This window comes from Mus caroli, unplaced genomic scaffold (assembly GCF_978045245.1).
Source record: "Mus caroli unplaced genomic scaffold, Mus_caroli_1 scaffold_17, whole genome shotgun sequence".
NCBI lineage: Eukaryota > Metazoa > Chordata > Mammalia > Rodentia > Muridae > Mus > Mus caroli.
In genome coordinates this window covers 84,349,924-84,375,305 of record NW_028227272.1, presented here as the reverse complement: position 1 = coordinate 84,375,305, position 25,382 = coordinate 84,349,924, and the positions used below count along the sequence as shown (strand labels likewise).

The 25,382-nt window shown below is 44.1% G+C and overlaps 1 protein-coding gene across 2 annotated transcripts in view; it reads right to left on the bottom strand.

Annotated features, from left to right (window-relative positions):
- Window positions 1-21,874, bottom strand: part of Usp16 (ubiquitin specific peptidase 16) — a 32,348-nt gene extending 10,474 nt beyond the window's left edge. Inside the window, exons 1-12 of one of the 2 annotated variants that reach the window (XM_021185640.2) lie at window positions 21,759-21,874; window positions 20,792-20,893; window positions 18,854-18,963; window positions 18,491-18,592; window positions 14,948-15,123; window positions 11,724-11,827; window positions 10,173-10,276; window positions 4,716-4,903; window positions 4,122-4,217; window positions 2,171-2,301; window positions 1,836-1,923; window positions 823-901 (exon numbers count right to left, since the gene is read on the bottom strand). In XM_021185640.2, coding sequence (XP_021041299.1) covers window positions 823-901; window positions 1,836-1,923; window positions 2,171-2,301; window positions 4,122-4,217; window positions 4,716-4,903; window positions 10,173-10,276; window positions 11,724-11,827; window positions 14,948-15,123; window positions 18,491-18,551 — 1,027 coding nt within the window. In that variant the 5' untranslated portion in view covers window positions 18,552-18,592; window positions 18,854-18,963; window positions 20,792-20,893; window positions 21,759-21,874. The remainder of the gene's footprint in view (window positions 1-822; window positions 902-1,835; window positions 1,924-2,170; window positions 2,302-4,121; window positions 4,218-4,715; window positions 4,904-10,172; window positions 10,277-11,723; window positions 11,828-14,947; window positions 15,124-18,490; window positions 18,593-18,853; window positions 18,964-20,791; window positions 20,894-21,758) is intronic. The other variant, XM_029470395.1, reaches the window with a different exon arrangement.
- Window positions 21,875-25,382: the final 3,508 nt, after the last annotated feature.

Genomic DNA, 25,382 nt, shown 5'->3' with positions numbered 1-25,382 from the left:
TTGACTTTCTACAGTCCTATTAATACTTTTGACATGCTTAAAGTCAGAGAGTATTTTAATATCTAATCACATACTTTTCAAAGTCCATGAAGTGTATAAACATTACTCAAGTGGTCTTTGCCCACATGCAGACGCCAGAGGCACTGTTTTGTTACCAGGCAGACTCTATGGCAAGATGAGGAGGCACAGCTGTTAGGAGGCTAATACTGGAACCCTTGGTCACTGGGACCGCTAGCTAACATTTTACAAAACTTAAATGAAAATCCAACGTAGCTCTTGTGTTCCATCGGCCCTGTGTCAAATGCTCAGCAGTTACACATAAGCAGTTGTGACTTTATAGGAAAGCATGCAGGAGAATCCCACCATCATATTAAATTCTGTGGACAGAGCCAAGTGTAGTGGCTCATGCCTCTAATTCCAGCACTCAAGAGGCCAAGGCAGAAAGATGTGTGAGTTCTGGAGCAGCCTGAGCTAGAGCTAAGACAGCTTTATGATTGATAACCAGCTATGGATAAGTCAGACTAGTGTCATTCACTTACTGTCTGTTAATTAGAATTAGTTTCAGAAAAATAAAATTGTGATGCTATCTTAATTCTATCTTTATAGATCTTAATATATTAATGCATAAAAAGAATATATCACAAGCTAAGCTTTCCCAAAATATTTGCCCCTGGAGGGCTGATTTTTGAAACTCAACAATAACATGGGTAAATTGTATTTAAATTAATTCTGGGTTTGAAATATATGTGCCAGTCAGTAATTTTGTCCTAAGGTACAGAAGAATTCAACTATAGTGTTTTAATTCAAAAAATCAGACATTACCTTTAACTTTATTTTTTACTTCTTCATCCAATTTTTCAGTAGAATTACCAAATGCTTTAAGAATTCCTTTACTCACTCTCTAAAATAATAAAATGAATATATATACACTATTAAATTTTAAAGTTATTTTCCTTAGAAAATATGTAATAAATTAAAGGAGTAAGATACAGCTCCACAAATTTACTGAGATAATCACATTTTCAAGATTAATTCAAGGAGCTGAAGAAAACCTATGCCTATTAAGCCTACAAAGCAAATCTCTGAATACAGGGATGGTCTTAGCACTTCAAGACCTTAAGCCTATTCAACACCGCTTCTTAGGGCACACCACCACTTCAGGAAAACATTGAGATATTCAGTGCTAGTGAGGCTATGCTGCAGCTAGAAGAACCAGCCCCAACACTTACTGCTGTGCCATTCCTGAGTTAAGGATGGGACATTTCTACACCAGCCTACGGAGTAATAGAACAGTCTACTTATAGGATGGCTGCAAGAACTATAAAAGGTAGTTCACATGAAACACAGAACTGCCTGGTTTAAATGGAAAACAAAATGAGTTATTATTACTGTTACTAGTATAATTAATTAAACTCATACCTCCAAAATGCACTATATATCCTGGTAATTAACAAAAGTGTTTAGTTTAAAAATGCATCTCCTGACTCTAACTAAAGTGCAAATACTTCCCAGATTCAGCACTTGTAGTAAGCCATACTCGGGAAGAGTATGCTGCAACAAGGACTGTCTGGGGAGAAATGTTTTCCAGTGTTCTGCATCTCTCCTCTCGGAGTCTACTGTAACAGAGTCCTTAAAGATGGGATTGCTGCAGTAAACAGAAAACCTCCATTTAGGAGAATCATTCTAACCCTGCTCACTTGTCCCAAATGAAGAAGCACATTGGCTGGAAACCCTGGTATAAAGTAAGTGTTTAAAAGCACATCGGCCTCTGGGACTGGTTGGAAACGGCAAGTGCGCCCATGAGATTACAAACAAGATTCTCAGAGTATGCTAACTTGGTGTTCTTCTGCTCTCATCCCATCCAGTAGGTAGCGAAGCAGCTCCTGGCTGTCTTGTTGCTGGTACCCTTTAAAACGTGTTGCTCTAAAGAAAACACACAGAAAAGCAGGATGAGTCTACTACACTAAAGTCTTAAAGTAACAGTGTCAGAGTTTTCTCAAAAACTGTGTCTGCTGTAAGAATAGCCTAGGCAGATTTAATTATCACACAAAGCATGCTGCTTTTCAATCAGCATGAAATATGTTGATGCAGTTGGTTCTGGTGCTATTGGTCATAAACCTTTCTCAGCATCTCACTGACGCACTGAAAGCACAAACAAGTTGATACTCACTTTTTACAGACCTGAGAAAAGAGCTCTTTAGGTGTCACAACTCGCTTTTTGTTCTCTTGCATCTCACTGAGAAACTGGCTCATGGCTAAAGTAAGAGGACCTGGAGGCTCGAGGTTTACTTCTAAAGGTTCCTGCAAATGGGAATAAAGAGAATGCTAGTCAAACACTGGAGTCATTTATTTAACCAATACGTGACAAGCCGATGATCGTGACAGAGCTGACCAATGTAAACATCCAAAATGTACATCAAGAGATATGGAAACTATGCCGGGCGTGGTGGCACATGCCTTTAATCCCAGCACTCGGGAGGCAGAGGCAGGCGGATTTCTGAGTTTGAGGCCAGCCTGGTCTACAAAGTGAGTTGCAGGACAGCCAGGGCTATACAGAGAAACCCTGTCTTGAAAAACCATTAAAAAAAAAAGAGAGAGAGAGATGGAAACCATATGCTCAGAACTTCAGCTCTGGGCCAGCTAACAGCTCAGTGGGTGAAGTACTGGCTGGCACCTGAGCTCGATCCCCAGAACTCTGTAACTGTGGAAGGTAAGAATCCACCCCACCAAGTTTTCTTCTGACCTCCGTATGTACACCGTGTCACAGGCACACACACATGCCTCACACACAAATTTAAATACAAAATTTAAAAGGAAAATTGAAGTTTATTTTAGTTTGAAGTGGCCAGGACCTTACTACCTAAGAATTGAGAAAGCAAAAGCAAAACCTATCTAATAACAATGGATAAGGTAAAATGTATTTGGCTACACAGCACTTGAGTCACATGGAAAGATGTTTAAAAACAACAGTGCAGGGCTGGTGAGATGGCTCAGTGGGTAAGAGCACCCGACTGCTCTTCCGAAGGTCCAGAGTTCAAATCCCAGCAACCACATGGTGGCTCACAACCATCCGTAACGAGATCTGGCACCCTCTTCTGGAGTGTCTGAAGACAGCTACAGTGTACTTACATATAATAAATAAATAAATCTTTAAAAAAAAAACAAAAAAAAAACAACAGTGCAGGCCTCCGGCTTCACAGTTATCACCATTCCCAATGTAGAACACAAAACACGATAAAACAGAAAACAGAGCCGGGCGTGGTGGCACACGCCTTTAATCCCAGCACTTGGGAGGCAGAGGCAGGCGGATTTCTGAGTTCGAGGCCAGCCTGGTCTACAGAGTGAGTTCCAGGACAGCCAGGACTACACAGAGAAACCCTGTCTCGAAAAACCAAAAAAAAAAAAAAAAAAAAACAAACAGAAAACAGAGCAAACGATAGTAAACATTAAGTTCTTGTTCTTGTAGCAGCTATTAGTCCTAAAGTGTTTCTAAATTATTTAACTTAAACTGAAATAAAACTAAACAAGAAGGTAGAGACAAGTTTTAATTCCTCAAAATAATTTATTTGGAATATGTATATTTATAAAGAAGATACTTACAAAACAATTTTTTACATGCATTCGTTTTGTATATTGAAATGTGTACACGTGCTGTGCTGTAACAAGTGTGGAAGTCAGGAAAAAAAAATCTGGGAAGTCAGTTCTCAGCTTCCACCATGAGATTTACATGGACTGAACTTACATCACCAGGCTTGGCAGCAAGGGACTTTAACTACAGAGACATCTTTCTGGGTCAGTTATTTTAAAAATCTGGCTCAGCATGATGAGGTTTCTCAGAACCTGGAAAACTAAGACAGAGGCCTGCCAAGACATGAGGTCAAACTCAGGTACAAAGGGACTGTTAGGTCAGCCAGGGCTATAGCAGGAAACCATCTTATATCTTATCCAGAATAAGGAGATGGGTATACTGGTGCATGCCTTTAATCCCAGTACTCATAAGGCAGAGCAGTGGGTCTCTAAATTCAAGGCCAGCCTGGTTTACACAGCGAATTGAGGACAGAGGTATATCGTAAGACCCTCTCTCAAAAATAAAAATGTAAAGTCACATGTAAAATACATACTGTTAGTGCCAGATCAGGTGGCTCTATTTTTACAATCGTTCCAGACATCTTCACTTCTTTTAGTAGTTCTCTAAGCACTGGCGTTTGTGACAAGTTCTACAAAGCAGGATGGAAGCAAAGGGGTAAGTGTATCGGTCAAGCCATTAAGTGCGCAGTCTACCAAAACAGAAAACTACAACCAACACTGCGTCTCTGAGATCTCTACCTAGGAGAGGAAAGCCTACAGCTCTTCTCCACATACACAACAGCTCATGTTATCAGGTCTCAGCACTCAGCACTTCAGAGCTGCGTCCTCCTGCTAGGACTAGGGTTGAAATAATGCCTCTTCCCACATCCCAGCAATAACTCTCATCACTTGCTACCACTCCAGCTACACACTTCTTTCTGAACCAGGCTACCCTGTGTTTCCCTGATGCAAACTCATGCCTCATGAAAGCAGGGCCACGACTGTTTGAAACTCTGTTACCACCAGTGCTTGCCAGTGTTTTATTGCATGTTGTAACCACTTGTTACACTGAATACACAGAATTCACACAGGGAAGATACAAATCAACACTAAGTGTCAGAGCTTAGGGGAGAAGATAACTTTGTTACCTGCATAACTGCGTTGAAGAAACAAGTATTCCCCAAATTACTGAGTCCTTTCACCGTTATCTGGGAAGCAGAGTCCATAGGAATAGTTTCTTTAGCCAGGTTTTCCGATTTCTCTCTCTCTTGTTCATTTTTACTCTCTTTCTCCAACTTTTTATTTTCAAGCTCAATGTGTCCATTATTTTTCTCTGCTTTACAAAGGAGAAAAGGAGGATTTGGCAAAGTAAAGAATATACCCATGCTAAATGTTAAGTGACATTTATAAATTCACAATAAAACTTTTCATTTTAACTAGTATCGATTATTGGCATCAATCTGACTGACAATAAGTAGTGGTAAGCTCACAGAAGTGATAAACATTCAGAGCTGATAGTATATGCAATTTTGACAAGTGTAAAAGTAGCGTAGGCTCTGATATAAAATCTTCCATTTATTACATAAATATTCCTATACATGAATGAATCTTATCATGTATAATTAGAGCATAGAAAATGAGAGCATAATGTATTTAAATAAACTCTACTGACCAAAAATCAATTCTGACATCAATTAAAAACCTGCCTTAAAAAGGTACCTCTCAGCCGGGCGTGGTGGCACACGCCTTTAATCCCAGCACTTGGGAGGCAGAGGCAGGTGGATTTCTGAGTTCGAGGCCAGCCTGGTCTACAAAGTGAGTTCCAGGACAGCCAGGGCTATACAGAGAAACCCTGTCTCGAAAAACCAAAAAAAAAAAAAAAAAAAAAAAAAAAAAAAAAAAAAAAAAAAAAGGTACCTCTCAACACAGGTAACAGAGAAGCTTAGAGCAAACACTCCACACAAGGCCAGCTCACTTCATTCTCAGGAAGCAGCTAAGAACCTAACCATTAGAAATGTCACAAATGCCAAATGCCAGGGGGGTGGCACACACTTTAATCCCAGCACTCAGAAGGCAAAGACAAGTGGGTTTCTGTGAGTTTGAGGCCAGAGCTAGTTCTAGGACAGCCAGGGCTACACATAGAAACCCAGTCTTGAAAAACCATAGCTAGATAGGTAGATAGGTAGGTAGGTAGGCAGGCAGGCAGGCAGGCAGGTAGGTGGGTAGGTAGACAGACAGACAGACAGACAGATGCCTGCCTAGCATAAATTATGCAGAGTTTGATTCCTAGCACCTCATAAAACTGAAGAGTGATAGTGTGTCTGTAAGCCCATTACTTGAGAGGTAAAGACAGGAGGATCAAAAGCTCAGTGCCTTCTCCTTGACTATATGTAAGATCAGTTCTGGCTATAGAAAACCCTATCTCCAGGCTGCCATGGTGGCACATGCCTTTAATCCCAGCATTTGGGAGGTGTACTAGCTAGTTTTATGTCAACTTGAAACAGGCTGGAGTTATCACAGAAAAGGAGCATCAGTTGGGGAAATTTTCTCAATTAGTGATCAAGGTGGGAGGTCCCCTTGTGGGTGGTGCCGTCTCTGGGCTGGTAGTCTTGGTTCTATAAGAGAGCAGGCTGAGCAAGCCATCAGCTCCTGCTTCCTGACCTGCTTGAGTTCCAGTCCTGACATCCTTTGGTGATTAACAGCAATGTGGAAAATACAAGCTGAATCAACCCTTTCCTCCCCAACTTGCTTCTTGGTCCTGATGTTTGTGCAGGAATAGAAACCCTGACTAAGACAGGAGGCATAGGCAGACAGAGTTATATGACTTCCAGGCTTATGTGTAGCCAGGGCTAGAAAAGACCAGAGTCTCCAAAACAAAATTCCTTTGTGTAAAAATCAGTGTGTGTGTATGCTCATTTTATTTAACAGATAGACTGAATTTTCTCAATTACGAATATATCACACTATAGTACAGTTAAGTCTGTATAGACATTCCGCAAAACCTGCTGCCCACACAGGCCAGGAATGAGGTAAGCAATCCTCACTCACCTTCCAGTTCTCCACTGCCATCCCCTAATCTTATCTCCAGCTTTGTAGACCATCATCTATCTGTCTACCTCCATTCCCAGGGGCCTGGACAGATCTACAGCTTTCCTCCCCGACCCCATCCCTTTGTCTTAGCCTGTCAATAGCAGGAGGCACTCCCTGGAAATCCACTGGACAAGACAGTCAGGGAATCAGGTAGGTGCTCTTCACTCTCCAAGCTGTCTTTCAGTTTCAAATCCCAATTCCATCTTGTCCCCAGCTTTGTAGTAAACAATCTGCTGTAGTCTCTCCTTTCTCTCACTCCCCATTCCCAGGGGACCATGCAGACCTTCATAGCACACCCAGCTTTCCTCCCTCTTGTGGACCCTCTCAGTATCTTTGCTTGTTAGCCCCTCCCTATTTCTTTGTGTCAACTCCCAATATCTTGGAACACTTTCTACTTAGGATCCAAAGTGGCCATACCTGACGGGGTCTCAAAGCACTCCCTATGAGGCAACCCTCAGGCACCCAAATCTCCTGAGATTCCAGAGCACAGGGAGTGGATAGGTCTGCATCATGTGGGGTCCCAGTTCTCATAGTAGAAGTAGACACATGACCCAATCCTTAACCCAGTAGCTATCTCCAATTGGTAACCACTTGAAAATGAAAACCTCAGCCTCACTGGGAAACAAAGAGGCAGGCCCCAAGCCCAGCAGTAGATGGCCAACACCAACTAACCCTGCTGAAGGTCGCCTTCCAACGCTCTAGAGAGCCTTTCCTCCCACACTGGCAGGTCCTCTGAGTACTCACTACGATTTCTAGTTTCTGTGTGTGCGGGCATGTGTGTCTCTGTGTGTGCGGGCATGTGTGTCTCTGTGTGTGCGGGCATGTGTGTCTCTGTGTGTGCGGGCATGTGTGTCTCTGTGTGTGCGGGCATGTGAGTCTCTGTGTGTGCGGGCATGTGTGTCTCTGTGTGTGCGGGCATGTGAGTCTCTGTGTGTGCGGGCATGTGTGTCTCTGTGTGTGCGGGCATGTGTGTCTCTGTGTGTGCGGGCATGTGTGTCTCTGTGTGTGCGGGCATGTGTGTCTCTGTGTGTGCGGGCATGTGTGTCTCTGTGTGTGCGGGCATGTGTGTCTCTGTGTGTGCGGGCATGTGTGTCTCTGTGTGTGCGGGCATGTGTGTCTCTGTGTGTGCGGGCATGTGAGTCTCTGTGTGTGCGGGCATGTGTGTCTCTGTGTGTGCGGGCATGTGTGTCTCTGTGTGTGCGGGCATGTGTGTCTCTGTGTGTGCGGGCATGTGTGTCTCTGTGTGTGCGGGCATGTGTGTCTCTGTGTGTGCGGGCATGTGTGTCTCTGTGTGTGCGGGCATGTGTGTCTCTGTGTGTGCGGGCATGTGTGTCTCTGTGTGTGCGGGCATGTGTGTCTCTGTGTGTGCGGGCATGTGTGTCTCTGTGTGTGCGGGCATGTGTGTCTCTGTGTGTGCGGGCATGTGTGTCTCTGTGTGTGCGGGCATGTGTGTCTCTGTGTGTGCGGGCATGTGTGTCTCTGTGTGTGCGGGCATGTGTGTCTCTGTGTGTGCGGGCATGTGTGTCTCTGTGTGTGCGGGCATGTGTGTCTCTGTGTGTGCGGGCATGTGAGTCTCTGTGTGTGCGGGCATGTGTGTCTCTGTGTGTGCGGGCATGTGTGTCTCTGTGTGTGCGGGCATGTGTGTCTCTGTGTGTGCGGGCATGTGTGTCTCTGTGTGTGCGGGCATGTGTGTCTCTGTGTGTGCGGGCATGTGTGTCTCTGTGTGTGCGGGCATGTGAGTCTCTGTGTGTGCGGGCATGTGTGTCTCTGTGTGTGCGGGCATGTGTGTCTCTGTGTGTGCGGGCATGTGTGTCTCTGTGTGTGCGGGCATGTGAGTCTCTGTGTGTGCGGGCATGTGTGTCTCTGTGTGTGCGGGCATGTGTGTCTCTGTGTGTGCGGGCATGTGTGTCTCTGTGTGTGCGGGCATGTGTGTCTCTGTGTGTGCGGGCATGTGTGTCTCTGTGTGTGCGGGCATGTGTGTCTCTGTGTGTGCGGGCATGTGTGTCTCTGTGTGTGCGGGCATGTGTGTCTCTGTGTGTGCGGGCATGTGTGTCTCTGTGTGTGCGGGCATGTGTGTCTCTGTGTGTGCGGGCATGTGTGTCTCTGTGTGTGCGGGCATGTGTGTCTCTGTGTGTGCGGGCATGTGAGTCTCTGTGTGTGCGGGCATGTGTGTCTCTGTGTGTGCGGGCATGTGTGTCTCTGTGTGTGCGGGCATGTGTGTCTCTGTGTGTGCGGGCATGTGAGTCTCTGTGTGTGCGGGCATGTGTGTCTCTGTGTGTGCGGGCATGTGTGTCTCTGTGTGTGCGGGCATGTGTGTCTCTGTGTGTGCGGGCATGTGTGTCTCTGTGTGTGCGGGCATGTGTGTCTCTGTGTGTGCGGGCATGTGTGTCTCTGTGTGTGCGGGCATGTGAGTCTCTGTGTGTGCGGGCATGTGTGTCTCTGTGTGTGCGGGCATGTGTGTCTCTGTGTGTGCGGGCATGTGTGTCTCTGTGTGTGCGGGCATGTGTGTCTCTGTGTGTGCGGGCATGTGTGTCTCTGTGTGTGCGGGCATGTGTGTCTCTGTGTGTGCGGGCATGTGTGTCTCTGTGTGTGCGGGCATCTCTGTCTCTCCATGTGGTTCTTGTGCTTGTCCTTTGGCTACATTTTTTGTTTGTTTGTTTTGTTTGTCCTATTCCAGTTTGGTTTTGTCTTATCGTAGTCTTCTTCTTTAGATTCTAGTTTGTTTTCTAAGGATAGAGAAAGGGTATAGATTTGTATGGGAGGAGATAAGAAGAGAATCTGAGAGGGGTTGAGGCTTGGGAGTGGAGAAACGATAATCAGAATATATTGTATTAAAAAAACTATTTGCAATATAAAAGAAAATCCTTCTAATTCTCTCTCTCTCTCTCTCTCTAGCAGACACATACATGCACGCACAATGTCTATAGTAATGTCTATAGCTCTAGGCTGGAGTCATGAGAAGAAGCCTTTGACCTTTAATGACCTTAGTCCAGGCCCTTTATCACATATGGCTAGATCACTTCTCACATCCTATGTAACTGTACCACGAAAAATAAAACAAGTCACAACTAATATTACCTGCTATGTGTAATACTGGAGGTAATGCTATTAACCAGGTGTGTGTCAGGCCCCTGTAAGCCCAGTAATCAGAAGGCCTCTGAGGCAACTGACTCACAAACTCAAGGTCAACCTGATCTACCGACAGATCTGATCTCACAAAGTACATGAATGGCTGGCTGGACATGGTGTCGCATGCCTTAAATCCCAGAACCTAAGAGGCAGAGACAGAAGGATTCTCTGTGAGCTCAAGGCCAGCTTGGTCTACATAGCAAGTTCTAGGATAGCAGTGCTACATATAAAGACCTGTCTCAAAAAAAAAAAAAAAACAAAAAGACAACAACAACAACAAAAAAAAAAAAACAGGGAGGGGGGCGGTAAAGGAATGAGTATATAAAAGCAGCTATACAAATTCAACATTGTATATCTAGTAAGAAACATATTGTTTGGGTTTTTACCTGGTTTTGAAGTTCTTATGCCAGCTTGTTTTCTAACATAATCAACGACTTGGCCCAATCGGTTTGAGCTACAGTACTTGACTTCCTCGTCACACTTGTAGCACCTATATATAACCAGAGAAAGAAAATCGACACACTAATGACTATGAGAGAGAGGGACAAATCATAATTATCAAATTACTCTACTAAAAACAATGAAAGTAGGGCTGGCAACGGCTTCGTGGATAAAAGTGCTTGCTTCAAAATCCTGCAACCTGACTCCAACCCCAGAACCCAGTGGAGGAGAGAACTGATTTTCCACACATGCACTATGGCAATGCTGCTCAACAGGGCTCACACATGCGCACATACATGTACACACAAACACATCACACACTTAATAATCTAAAATTGTATAGAGAAAGTGAAAATAAAAAACAGTTTCCGTGAGGGCTGTAGAGACAGCTCAGTAGTTATAAGCATGTACTGTTTTTCCAGAAGACCCAAGTTTGGTCCCCAGGACCTGTAACTAGAGCTCTGGGAATCCTATAACTGCAGGTGTCTGCACTCACGAAATAATCTACCTACAGACATATACAGAGTTAAAAATAAAAATAAGTCTTAAAATGTGTTTTAGTACAACTAAGCACATTTTAAGTCTGGTTTGTTAATAAAATTCACCACAATTACAGCTACACATAAGTAGAATGGAAATTCCAAACACAGGGAACATCATTAAAATCATAAAAGTGATTTTTGTCATTTTTTTCCCCCATATAAGGTTCTAGGAATGGAACACAAAGTCTCATGCATGCTAGGCAAGTGCTCTCACACCTTAGCCCAGTGTGAGAGCCCAGTGGACTGGGGGGGATGGCTCAGTGTCTAAGAGCACTTGCTACAGAGCATGGGAATCTGGGTCTGATGCCCTCTATACACATGTACTTACCTGTAATTCCTGTATTATCCAGTGGAGGCCCCTGGCTAGCCAGCCAAACCAACCAACCAGCCAGACAGACAACAAACAAGAACCCACTAACTTCCCCTCAAGGGAGGGAAGGTCTCACATAGTAAGGTGGTGAGCAACTGTTGGGAGGCACTGCTGGGCCTCTGCACACACAACATGCACTCCAATATGTGTGGACTATACAGTCTTGTGCACACATCATTTTAACTACAGGCCAAGGCCAAGAAAATTAACAAAGTTGACAAGTGACAGATGATACTCAGAGGAATATTGCTGCAAAGACTGTTAATCATATTACAATCTAGAAGATACAACATCATAAATGGCCTGACAATGGTTTTGTGGAAATTCATTATCCTTTTACTATATTCTCATGTATTTGAAATGTGTGCTTCCTGTCCCTGTCTTTAAACTAAAACCAATTAATTCCACAAGGAAAGACACAGGAGGTGCTAGATCCCATGCCTTATTGTACTCCATTTTCCCATGCAGCACTACATGACAAACATGTAAAAGTTTACTCTTCTTGCTCTTAAACACTTTCAGCAGATTCATTCTCTGGCATTTTAAATCATCTCTAGTCGACAGGAGAAGGAGTCGAAGCTCACCAGACGCTCCAGTTGTCCAGACTGAGCACCAGATAGTGAGGCTCGGATCTCGGTGTTGTGTAGTGCTTCAAGGCATGCTGCTCCTGAGAATCTCTGCCACAGCCCTGGGGAGCAACAATCACAGCCTCAAAGCCAGAACCTCACCAAACTAACTTATAACCCATCATGAAGACAGAAGTACTTCAAGAGCTCTGTCATCCTTACAACTTCAAAAAGATAGCTAGCTCTCCAGGGAATTTGCTCCCCCAGGACCTACTAGAGAGAAGATATTCCCTCTGTCTTCCGACCTCCACTGTGGCACATCTGGGCATGATTCCTCCCTTGCTTATGCATACACATGTACACATGAAATAAATACAGATATAAAAAATACACTCTACAGAGTCTGGATTTTTTTTTTTTTTTGAAGCTTCAATATCTATAGGCAACTGAGAATATTCATGGAAAAGGGCATGTTAGCACTAAAATTACTCTTCCTTTTCAACTACTTGTACTTTCCAGTCCTCATTAAAACAGAACAACAAAGTGGTAGGACATTTGCCCTGTGCAACAAGGGCCTGGTCTGTCCCCACTGCACACCCCCAAACACTCCAATCACAAACACCCCAGTCAAGCCACATCCATCAGATCCTCTGCACCTGCAGAAGCCTCTGAAAGGCTCTCTTCAGCGTCTTCCATCACATGCATCCTTTCCAGCTTACTGTTCCTAACACATGATGGTCTTTTTAAGTACTGTTCACTCTAAAATATGAGTTGTTCTTTTAAACTCCTGTACAAGCCCCAACTGTAGCAACCCCCCTTGCCAGTTAACCTCCATGTTCTCTTACTTGATAAAACCGGACTCAGTGTTTCACAGCTGCAGAAGTTTGTTCATGCTATTCCATGAGTCTTAGACTCTCCACCATCCCTAGCACCTGAACAAACCCCATCCTCTGGCCTTGCTTAAAGGCTACCTCCCCAAGCAGTTTAAGTTTATCCACTTATATATTAAAAAAAACCCTATATCCTCTCCATAAAAAATGTCCAGAATTTTGGGATGCCAAGAAGGGTGCTAGTGGGACTGTGGAAACAACTAGACAAGAGCAATACAGCATATATACAGTGATGCTGACAGCATCTGTACTTTAGCTGTGAAACAACTGAAAGAACAGCACACCACAGACACCCCACGCATATGCCACACACACCCCATACACACACCATAGACACCCCACACACACACCACAGACACTCCACACACAACACCCCACAGACACCCTACATACCACACAGACACCCCACACACCACACAGACACACACCCCACATACCACACAGACACCCTATACATACCCCACAGACATCCCACATATACACCACAGACACCCTATACATGTACCACAGACACCCCACACACAACACCCCACAGACACCACATATATACCATAGACACCCCACATATACACCCCACAGTAGACACCCTATACCTGTACCTAGAAGGAAGGCTGGAGATGTAAGTGGTTAATTCTATCAATGTCAAAAGTCTAGCCACGGTACTGCATCAATTTTTAAAAATACTACCATTGGGAGAACAAATTGTGTAAGACTGTGTGTGTAAATTTTTAGGACTGTAAAATACCATTTGAATCTGTAATTATCTTCATGTAATTTCAACTTTTAAATAATTGGGGATGGGCTTGACAGATGGCTGAGCAAAAAGGGGCACATACTGCTCTTCCAGCTCAGTCCCAGTACATACATCTGGTGGCTCACAAGTGCCTGTACTACCAGTTCCAAGGGATGTAAAAACTTTTTCTGGCCTCCATAAACACCTGCATTCAGGTGCACACACAATCTACCACAGATACACACAATACACATAATTAAAAATAAATCTGGGGCTGGAGAGGTGGCTCAGCGGTTAAGAGCGCTGACCGCTCTTCCAAAGGTCCCAAGTTCAAATCCCAGCAACCACATGGTGGCTCACAACCATCTGTAACGAGATCTTACGCCCTCTTCTGGTGTGTCTGAAGATAACTACAGTGTACTTACATATAATAAATAAATAAATCTTTAAAAATAAATAAATAAATAAATAAATCTGAGTTCAAGGCCAGCCTGGTCTACAGAGTGAGTTCCAGGACAGCCAGGACTACACAGAGAAACCCTGTCTCGAAAAAACAAAAACAAATAAAAATAAACCTTAATTTTTTTTTTTCAAAAATTAGTTGTTTGTCTCTTCTGGTAGATTCATGTTAAGACTGAGCAGTCCAGTTTCCTAACAGACTCACCACCAGTTGGATATGGTGACTCACAGCCTTTAATCCCAGCACTGAAGAGGCCAAGGCTGTCAGATCTCTGAGTTCAAGGCCAGCCAGTTCTGAATAGTTAGTTCCAGGCCAGCCAAAGCTACTTACTGAGTCCCTATCTCAGAGTAGAAAGGTAGACAGGGAGCCGGTCGTGGTGGTGCACGCCTTTAATCCCAGCACTCGGGAGGCAGAGGCAGGCGGATTTCTGAGTTTGAGGCCAGCCTTGTCTACAGAGTGAGTTCCAGGATAGCCAAGGCTACAGAGAGAAACCCTGTCTCGAAAAACCAAAAAAAAAAAAAAAAAAAGAAAGGTAGACAGACAGATGGATGGATGGATGATAAACAGATAGACACACAGACAGATAACAGACAGACAGACATAAATCAACACACCACCATTTAATGGTGACCAAGCTTTAGTATGTCAACCATACCAGTAGGCTGATGACACACAGTAGGTGATAAGATGCACCCGCCAGTTTCCTGATCAGGCCCTAAAATCAATGTAGTCATGTCTCCCAGCTGCCTGAAATGTAGCTTGATGGTGGTAGCAACCCAAGCCACCTCTCCACAGAATTATCCCCAATGAAAGAAAGGGAGCTGCCTTGCAGAAAATTACAACCTCTCTCCAGGAGTAGGACCTGTGTGCACAGGCACAAAGATCTAGCCCCTTTCCTTTATTCAGGACACATGTTAAGGGCCACAGTCACTCTACAACCTACAGAGTCAGCTCTGTTGGAGCTGTTTCTTCCCTCTGCCTATTCCTATCCCTTCACTGTTACAACCATGGTACCTCAGAGAACCCTCCCAAAACACCAACATGGAAAAAAATTTAGTCTTAGAATCCACTGACTAGAGAGCATGACGTATGACTGCTGGCGTTTGTACAGACCCACCCAGAGCTTCCTAAAGTCTCTGTTTATTAAATCTGAGCATACCTGATGGCCACATTTAAGACAGAGCCAAACCGAAGGGTCTTCTGCTTCCTCCTCAGGTTTATCTTTCACTTTATTGTCAGTCTTACAGTCTTGGCAGATATTCCATTCCACATTTACTAAAGCTTTTTTCAAATTACCTTGTTCCAACCCTTTTCTAAGGTGTCTGCACACTGGTTCTATTGAAAATTAAAAAAAAAAAAAGCAATACATAAGATTAAATTTGTCTTTTTATTGTTAATATTGACTGTATCCAAATTTCAACATTAAATTAGCTTTCAGACTATTAGAACACTCATTTGAATATTATGAGACTCTTTGAGAAGGATGCCTGTGTGTGATTGTGGCAGGGTAGGGTTCTATCAACTGAGCTCTCTGCCCTTAAAACCACAGTCCCAAGGAGACAGGAATGCCAGTAGAAGCAGCAGCATTTTCTCTATGGTCCTGGGGAACGGCTGTGTCCTCACACACTGGCCAACAGCACCACTAAGTACATCCAAACTCTGCTAAGAAAGCCTTTCACAAATTTAAAATTGACGTTTTTAGGATTTTTTTCTTCGTATATGTGTGGATGTGTATGGATGTGTGTGCATGCAGAGGAGGCCTGGAGGCCAGGGAGTGCTGAGAGCTTGGAGTATTTGTGGGAAGCCTGGATGATGTGCAATCCAAACTCCAGTCCTTATGACCACACAGCCAGAACTCTTTAAGCATTTGAGCCATCTTTCAAGGACAGATATTTTATTTTGATGACCTAAATGTAATCACATCTACAAACTCATTCCCATTTCTCTATTTTAATTAAAATAAGGCCTTTTATCATTTATCTATTTTTTAATCTTTGAAGGACAGGAAAAGAAGTTCTCCATTCCTTCCGTAACACACACTACAGACACTATGCTGGTTCCCAGAGAAGCTAAAAGCTCCCCACTTACACCTCATCCTTCTTGAGCAGCTCACATCCTACCAAGAGTAGAAACTACAGCAATGAATAAGAACTTCTCACACTGACCATCTATTAGGAAAAAACAATGCAAAACTTTCGAGAGGTAGATAAAGTACTGAAAGACATTTACAGTAATCAAAGTCTCTGACATTGATTGCGCGCATCCTATAAACTGTTTTAAATATGTTCATCTCATTTAACGCTTATCATTACCTAGAAGAAAGACAGTACTAACCCTAATGACAAATGAGAAATCTAAGGTTAGTATGTAAGAGCAAATAACTACTGAATGACTGTCATAACCTGGACTCATTACTCATACTAAAACCATGTCCTTAAGGTGAAAGGCAGCCAGGCTGAGGATACACACACACCTTTCAATCCCAGCACTGAGGAGGCAGAGGCAAGTGGGTTCCTGGTAGGTTCAGGCCACAATAGTCTACATATGGAATTATAGGCCAGCAAAAATTACATAAAAGGGCCCATTCTAAGATAGACAGATGATAGATGGATGGATGGGTAGACGGACGGATGGATGGACGGACAGACAGGGCAAACCAAAAAGACCAATCCCCATATAAAAGTGTGTAAAAATGTGTGCTATCTCTATAAATGGTGGAGCCATACTCAAAAGACAGCCCTACTTGAGACTGGAAAGCAGGCTCTGGACAAGTGATTAAAGGGCGTGGGAGCCATTCCTAAGGATTTGAGTTGTTTGATGGAAACTAAAGTCATAGAAACCAATCAAGTAGTGCAAGTGGCTTCCAATAAACAGAGATCAAGTTAATATAAGTAAAGTAATGCAGAAAACCACTGAATCCTAGTAAGGAAACAGATTACAGGAGAGGGGGAAGAAGTATCTTCTAAAATGTTAAATGAGCATTAAGTTTATAAGTGATGCTGTCAAGTACTACTAAAGGTTCAGGAAAATAAGCATTTTATTGCGCAACTGAGGACCATTATTGTCCCACTGATAACACTAAAACTAACAGTAGCAGACTAGCTAAATAAATGATAACATATACAGACATGATCCTTTATATCAAAAGTGAGTCTAAGGTAGGAAAGATGGCTCAACAGTAGAGTCTACTAGCTACTCTTGCAGGTTCGATTCCCAGCACCCACATGGCAGCTCGCAACTGTGTATAACTAAATCCAGTTCCAGGAAATCCAATGCTCTCTTCTAGCCTCCCGAGGTAGCAGGCAGACATGTGGTGAAAAGACCATGCATGCCAGCAAAGCAGCCATTACACACAGAGCAAAGACTACTAGAGGGCCAACCTGCTGTGTGAGACTGAGGACCCGAGTGTCATCCCAAACCCACAGGGGCTGGAAAGAAGCTACTCCTGAAAGCTTTCCTGGCACACAGATCTTACTCCCCCTCAACACTCATACACATCACACACACGTAGTACTAAAATCTAAGCTGGGCATGGCTGTGCACACCTTAACTTTAGCACTAAGGGGCAAAAGCAGCAGAACTCTGAGTTCATGGCCAGCCAGGGACAGTGAAGCCCTATCTTAAAAAGAGAAGGGCTGGAGAGACGGCTCAGAGGTTAAGAGTGGCGGTTCTTTCCAGAGGACCTGTGGTTCCAATCCCAGCACCCACGTGATGCCTCACAACCATGTTCATAACTCATTTCAGAGGATTTGATATTCTCTTTTGGCCTCCACAGGCATGGTATACAGAAGATATACATACAGTCAGAAGACCTATCCACATAAAATGTAAAATTATAAATAGATAGATAGATAGATAGATAGGGTTGGGACGACAGCTCAGTGGTTCAGAGCACCTGGCACGCTTCCAAAGTATCTGTGGTTCCAATCCCAGCACCCACATGGCAGACAACAACCACCACTATTTACAATTCCAGAGGCCCTGACACCTTCTCTGGCCTCTACACGCACTGGCCACAAATGGTGCACTGACATACATCATGCAGGTAAAAAAAATAAGTAAATAAATAATTACAAAAAAACATTTAAAATGGTTTTAAATACAATTTTAAATAGAAATTTAACAATAGTAAAATTATGATTACATAACTGTACATACATTGCTTATGTATCATCCATGGGGGCTGGAGAGATGATTCAGCAGTTAAGAGCACTGACTGCTCTTCCAGGTGTCTGGGGTTTGAGTCCCAGAGCCTATGTGGTGTCTTACAACCATCTAACTACATTTACAGGAGATATAATGCCCCCTTCTGGTCTACGTTGGCATTGCACACACACACTGCAGACATACATACGAGAAAAAGCACCAGTACCCATAAAATAAACAAAAAAATAAATAAATAAAAATTCAATTCAATTAAAATATACATATATACGTATATACATATATATTCATTTAGACATAGAAGCAGGCTTTAAGAACAACTGAGGAGGGCTGGTGAGATGGCTCAGTGGTTAAGAGCACCCAACTGTTCTTCCGAAGGTCCGGAGTTCAAATCCCAGCAACCACATGGTGGCTCACAACCATCCGTAACGAGATTTGACTCCCTCTTCTGGAGTGTCTGAAGACAGCTACAGTGTACTTACATATAATAAATAAAATAAATCTTTAAAAAAAAAAAAGAACAACTGAGGAACCATACCTGCAGATTCTGAGGCCACCGTGTCTGGGACACTTTTCCCCTTGGTCCGTTTCTTCCCCATGCTGGCACTTTATGGACTGCACGCTGACACAAAGTTACAATCTAGAAAAAAAGACAAACCCAGCTTGACAAAACCAGAAAGACAAAGGATGAAAGAAAAAATGATTTCTACAGTTTAGAAGATAAAAATTCAAGTAAGCTACAGTCAATACTTTATAACTCAAAAATACCCCTGGGATATACCATCCCTCTTCCAATATGAACTCTTAAGTGCACAGAGTAGACAGCTTCATCCTGTCTTCACAGTCAGGAAGTGACAAAGTTAGGATGTTAGCTACAAATGTAAAAGTCAAAGTTCCCCACCTTCTTCCATTCGTGCTGATGCTTCTGTGCCCAACACTAACAGGCATTCAACTCTTCGCCACAAAATTAGATATCATTCTACAATCCATCAGCTAGCAAAATTTAAAGGTCTGCAAGAAATTTTAAAAATAGACAGACAAAAGTACACAATTCTCTTTACTAGTCTGCCTTCTAGATATGAACGAAGAATCGACTTGCCTATGTCACCCACAAACCCCCATTTGGTAGTCTACAGCTAATCTAACTACACATTAAATCTTTGCCTGTTTGGTTCAATTTTGAAAATTTAAAAATAGCAAAAGAATTACAAGTACTTACAAGTCTATCATTAAACATTTATTTTGAGAATCTCTATTTTACATGCTTCAGAGTAACTTGTTAAGGCTAAAAACTTGATAACGACCATAAAAAGCTATTTTTACTTAAGATGCCTATTAAAAGTTTGTGCAGCCGGACGTGGTGGCACACTTGGGAGGCAGAGGCAGACGGATTTCTGAGTTTGAGGTCAGCCTGGTCTACAAAGTGTGATCCAGGACAGCCAGGGCTATACAGAGAAACCCTGTTCCGAAAAACCAAAAAAGTTTGTGCAAATGGAAAATAGTATCTGGAGGAAATACTTCACTTAATTCTTGTTTTTACAGGTGCTCTACTAAACTACACTCCAATGTAGTTAATCTAATTAATCTTAAAAATTAAGATTAATTCTAATCTTAACTGTTGTCATCTTTCTGGCATAGTCTTGCAAGTAACCCTTCAGCTCTTGGTGGGATGGTACTGAGGTGCAGGACATCTCTAGAAAACCATGAGCCAAGGGCAGCAATTATCTTTTACATTTTCATTCATCCTTTTGTCCTCCTCAGTGCTGGATACTAAATCTGGGCCTCGTATATGCTGGATGAAATGCTAGGGAAACACAGTACTAAGCCAGTATGTAACCCTTCCTTTACCAAGGATCATTTAAAATGTTGTTTTAAAAAAAAAAAAAATGCAGCCGGGCGTGGTGGCACACACCTTTAATCCCAGCACTCCGGAGGCAGAGACAGGCGGATTTCTGACTTCAAGGCCAGCCTGGTCTACAAAGTGAGTTCCAGGACAGCCAGGGCTACACAGAGAAACCCTGTCTGGAAAAACCAAAAAAGAAAAAAAAATGGTGAGGGCTGTATAAAATGGTCCTCTTGGGGGGGGGGCGGGGGCGAGTATCCAACTTCTTCTCTCCAAGCTAACCTCCTCTAAACTGTGCCACATTAGTGCAAGATTCATCTTCAGATAACGCCCTTTGTATTACGTCACTCTAATGAACCTATTAAACTGCCAAACCATCTAAGTTTATACTCTGGAACTTGTCCCCTTCAACCTGGCCCCAACGGACTAGCAATCCTGACTCAGAACTCATCAAACAAAAACAATGAATGAGACAGTGCCTTTCCAAAACCATCATGTTTGATTCTCACAATCATCTTTTAAATGAAGATACTCACTAAAGAAAGAAATTTAAAAACAAAACCACTCTAGTCCAGGCTGAGCTAACCCTCCTAACCCTCCAGAGATCCAACTGCCTCTGCCTCCCACAGTGCTGGGATTAAAGGCGTGTGCCAACATCACCACCAGGTTTCAATGAAGATTTAAGAAAACCTGCATTAGCCGCGTTCCTGGAGGCCAGCCTGGTCTATGGAGGGAGTTCCAAGACAGCCAAAGCTGTACAAGGAGACCTTGTCTTGAACAAAGCAAATACACAGAGAGGGACTGAAAGGAAAAAGATATGTACTATCCTGTATCTGTTTCTCTACCACAGGAAACTGCTTTTCGAATCTATAATCTGAACGTGCTAATTTCTCTCTCCTCTCCTCCCCCCTCCCCTCCCCCTCCCCCCTCTGTAATCCGAAGCCTTAGGAGAAAGAACTGGTTCCGGGCAGAATTTCTATCTTGTCTATAACATACTGTGAGTACATAGTAGGTCCTCAAGAAAAGCTTCCTCCGTTAATGGCGCACACATTTAATCCCAGCACCGCAAAAGTAGGCAGTTACAAAGTTCCAGGTCAGCTACAGCGAGGTGGTCAGATAGACGGACGGACAGACGGACGAGATGAGAGAGAGAGAGAGAGAGAGAGAGAGAGAGAGAGAGAGAGAATGAATATTACCTGAGAAGACACAACTTCAGGTGTAAAAGAAAAAGGCGGACATTAATTAAATCATAAGCCTTCAGTTGTGGAGACAGAGCTAGAAGATCTGGTTTAGGGACTGCAGCTTCCCTTGAGACAGCATAGGGAAACTTGAAAGACAAACTTTTAATTAGGGCAACCAAACCCATGACTGAAGAGTCAGTCGATGCTATTGAAGGAGCTACAGTAAAATTCTGACAGCTGTGAAGGTCACTGCTGAGCCGTGGGAACGGCGTCTATAAAACAGTAATGCTCGGTCCCGCAGCGTCCAGGGGAGTTTTCCGACAAGAATTGCCACCTTGGTCCAACTCCTCGCTCGCGGCTCCCTCCCTTGGCTGAAATCACAACTCCTGCTGTCAGCCTCCTATCCAGCCCGCTGCTTTCCTTTTCTGCCTTCCCGGTCCTCCTCTGCCTTCGCTAAGCCATCATCACCACCAAGGCAATGTCGGAAAGCCCCTGTCAGCAGGTCTCTCTACAACGTGGCTCTCCAGTTTCGACATAGGCTGTCACCCGGCCCGGAGGTGGCAGCGCCAGCCGCGCTTACAACGCACACCGTGTCACCGGGCGCTCCCCGGAGCTCGCCCGCCAGCCGCCCGCCCAGCCACCCTTCCCGGCGCCCGCCGGCCCTACCGACTGCTCGGCGCCCACCGGGCCGTCCCTGGAGCCGACAGCACCCGCAGTGGAGGAGGATGAGGCCGAGGCAGGGCGGGAGTGTGGCGGTGGCGGTGGCGGTGGCCGGTACTCACCCGGGGCGACGGCGCCCATAACTGCCTCCCGCGACAGGCCCGGAGCCGGCCGCCAGCTCCGCTTCCTCCAGTTGACGCAGAGAGAGCGACGCGGTGGAACCAGCCACCCTCCCGGAGAGGCAACTTCCGGAACGCGGCATTGTGGGAAATGGCTCGGCCTCCCGTGGGATGGGTGCGTGGGAGTCCCGCCACGTGTTCACTGCGGTGTTAACTGTGGAGTCATTTAAATCCTCCTAGGGAGTGGATGATGGGTCCTGGCCTATGGCTTGGAAAGGTCCTGCATGGCTACCTCTCTTAAATACGTTATTTCTGCAGGATGGCCAAGAGAGCGACGTAATTACACACGTCTCTCCTTTCCCCTAATCCTGTCCCACTCGCTTATAAAAGTGAGTGATCTTTCTCCCAACCCCAGCCTTCACCTTGCTGACCTTGTCCAAACTGACAGGAATTAAAGGGGAATGTTACAGTGTAAACTCCTGAAGATTTGAGTTGCAGTTGGTTGATAGTAACAGTAACAGAAACAGTAACTACACACTCTATGCGGAGTCTTTTGTAGCACCCGTTAAGCGGACTTCAGCGGAGACAGTAATCACAGAAAATTACGTGTGCGTGTTAGTAGCAAAATAGGCAGAAGTAAGCAACACGGTAAAAGAACAGTTGATAGTGTGTGCGAGGGGATGCCATAAAGAAACCACTTGAAACTGCCGCTAAGTTAGGGGGAAGGTTTTTATTGTGAATAAGAGAAAAACTACTCAAAGGCATCGGGAACAGTCCAGTGCAGAGAGAGGAAGACCAGGGCTAAGGAAGCAAGAGAGTGGGAGAGAAGAGTGGACATAGCACGATTTAAAAAAAAAAAAAAAAAAAAAAAAGACAGAAGAGTCGGGGGCAAGAAGGTACAAAGAGAGCAGAAATCAGGACCCAGATGAGAGAAGGTCCTGCGGGCTAGGGTGAAGGCTCTGAGATGTGTAACTAGTGTGAAGGCTTTGAGATAATTGTGAACTGGGACTGAGGGAGCCTAGAGGCCAGTTCTGGACTTTTGATAGGCAACCGCGAGTGTATTGATAATGGAGAATCATGTCCCTTCTGTCAGAGGCAAGGGACATGAGTCCTTTGGGGGAGAAAAAAAAAAAAAAACAAACAAACATAAACAAAACAAAACATCAAGGTTCCTCAAACCTCAAAGATCCTGAGGAATGTTGACTTTTTATCTAACCACCAGAAATCCTTCCATAGTCCAGCTTTTGCTCATTTCTAGATATATGGACTTCTTAAGACCTAAAAGATTGCAAATGAAATAATCAAACTTACTAGTTGTCAGATAAAACTATGTTGAAATAGTAGCATAATACTGGAAAATTGGCCAGTATATATATATTTTTTAATCACTCTATTGGTTTACATCTCAAATGATACCCCAGTTCCCAGTTACCCCTCCACCAACCTCTCATCTCACATGTGCTCTCCCCACTCCACTCTGCCTATATGAGGGTGCTTCCCCACCCACCCACACTCTCCAGCCCCACCTCTCGGGCATCCTCCTATGCTGGGGCTCAAACCTCCCTGGGACAAAGGGCCTCCCCTCCCATTGCTGTCAGGCAAGGGCATCCTCTGCTACCTATATGTTTGGAGCCATGGATCCCTCTAGGTACTCTCCTTAGTTGGTGGTCTAGACTCTGGGAAAACTGAGTAGTCAGGCCAGCCTATGTTTTTCTTCCACTGGGGTTGCAATCCCCCGCTGCTCCAGCCCTTCTGCCAACCCCTTACCACCACTCGGTTCCCTCAGCTCAGTCTGATGGTTGGCTCCAAACATTCACATCTGCATTTGTCAGTTGCTGGCAGGATCTCCCAAGGAACCACCACACTAGGTTCCTGTCAGCAAGAGCCTCTTGACCACCTCAAGTGTTGGGTTTGGTGTCTGAAGACATGATGGATTCCCAGGTGGGGCAGTCCCTGGTTTGCCCTTCCTTCAGTTTCTGTTCCATTTTTGTCCCTGTTCTTCCTTTGGACAGGAACATTTCTGGATTAAAATTTTTGAGATGAGTGGGTGGCCCCATCCGTGGACCAGGGTTTATGCTTACCCACTGGAGGTGGTCTCAACTAGTTTTATCTCCACCTTCTCTACCCATTTTGGCTAAAGTCATTCCCATTGGGTCCTGGGAGGATCATGTTTCCCTGATGCCTGGGACCCTCCAGTGGCTATCCCCAGTTCCTCATCCACCCTGCTACATAATTTTATTTGATTTCCTGACCCTCTGTGACTCTCTTATATCTCCTCCAGTTCCTGACACTGCTCCCCCTTATTTCCTCCTCTTCCTCTTTCCATCCCAGGTCCCCCTCTCCCTCCTGCCCCCCCCCCCACCCCTGCCTCAATGCAGGACTGAAGTATCCACATCCTGGTCTTTCTTCCTTCTAAGCTCCACTTAGAGCTTAGAAGTCTAAGTGGTGTTGACTCATGAGCATTGTGAGCTTTTGGGCTAACATCCGATTATCAGTGAGTACATACCATGTGTGTTCTTTTGTGAATGGGTTACTTCACTCAGGATGATATTTTCTAGTTCCATCCATTTGCCTGAGAATTTCATGAAGTCGTTTTTTAATTGCTGTGCAGTAATTCTTTGTGTAAATGTACCACATTTTCTGTATCCATTTATCTGTTGAGGGACATCTGGGTTGTTTCCAGCTTCTGGCTATTATAAACAAGGCTGCTATGAACATAGTGGAGCATGTGTCCTTGTTATATAGTGGAGCATCTTTTGGGTATATGCCCAGGAGTGGTATAGATAGGTCCTTAGATAGAGCTATTTCCAATTTTCTCAGGAACCACCAAACTGATTTCCAAAGTGGTTGTACCAGCTTGTAGTCTGACAAGCAATTTAGGAATGTTTCTCTTTATCCACATCCTCACCAACATCTGTTGTCACCTTAGATTTCGATCTTAGCCATTCTGAGGGAATCTCAGAGTTGTTTTGATTTGCATTTCCCTGATGACTAAGGAAATTGAACATTTCTTTAAGTACTTCTCAGCCATTTGAGATTCCTCAGTTGAGAATTCTCTATTTAGCTCTGTACTCCACTTTTTAATAGGGTTATTTGGTTCTCTGGAGTCTACTTTCTAGAGTTCTTTGTATATTTTGGATATTGCCCTCTATCGGACTTAGGGTTGGTAAAGATCTTTTCCCAATCTGTAGCTTGCCGTTTTGTCCTGTTGACAGTGTCCTTTGATTTACAGAAGCTTTTCAATTTTATGAGGTCCCGTTTGTCAATTGTTGATCTTAAAGCATAAACCAAGCCGGGCGTGGTGGCACACGCCTTTAATCACAGCACTCGGGAGGCAGAGACAGGCGGATTTCTGAGTTGGAGGCCAACCTGGTCTACAGAGTGAGTTCCAGGACAGCCAGGGCTACACAGAGAAACCCTGTCTCGAAAAACCAAAAAAAAAAAAAAAAAAAAAAGCATAAGCCATTGGTGTTCTGTTAAGGAAATTTTCCCCGTGCCCATGTGTTTGAGACTCGTCCTCATTTTCTCTTCTATTAGTTTCAGTGTGTCTGGTTTTATGTGGAGGTCTTTGATCCACTTGGACTTGAGCTTTGTACAAGGAGATAAGAATAGATCCATTTGCATTCT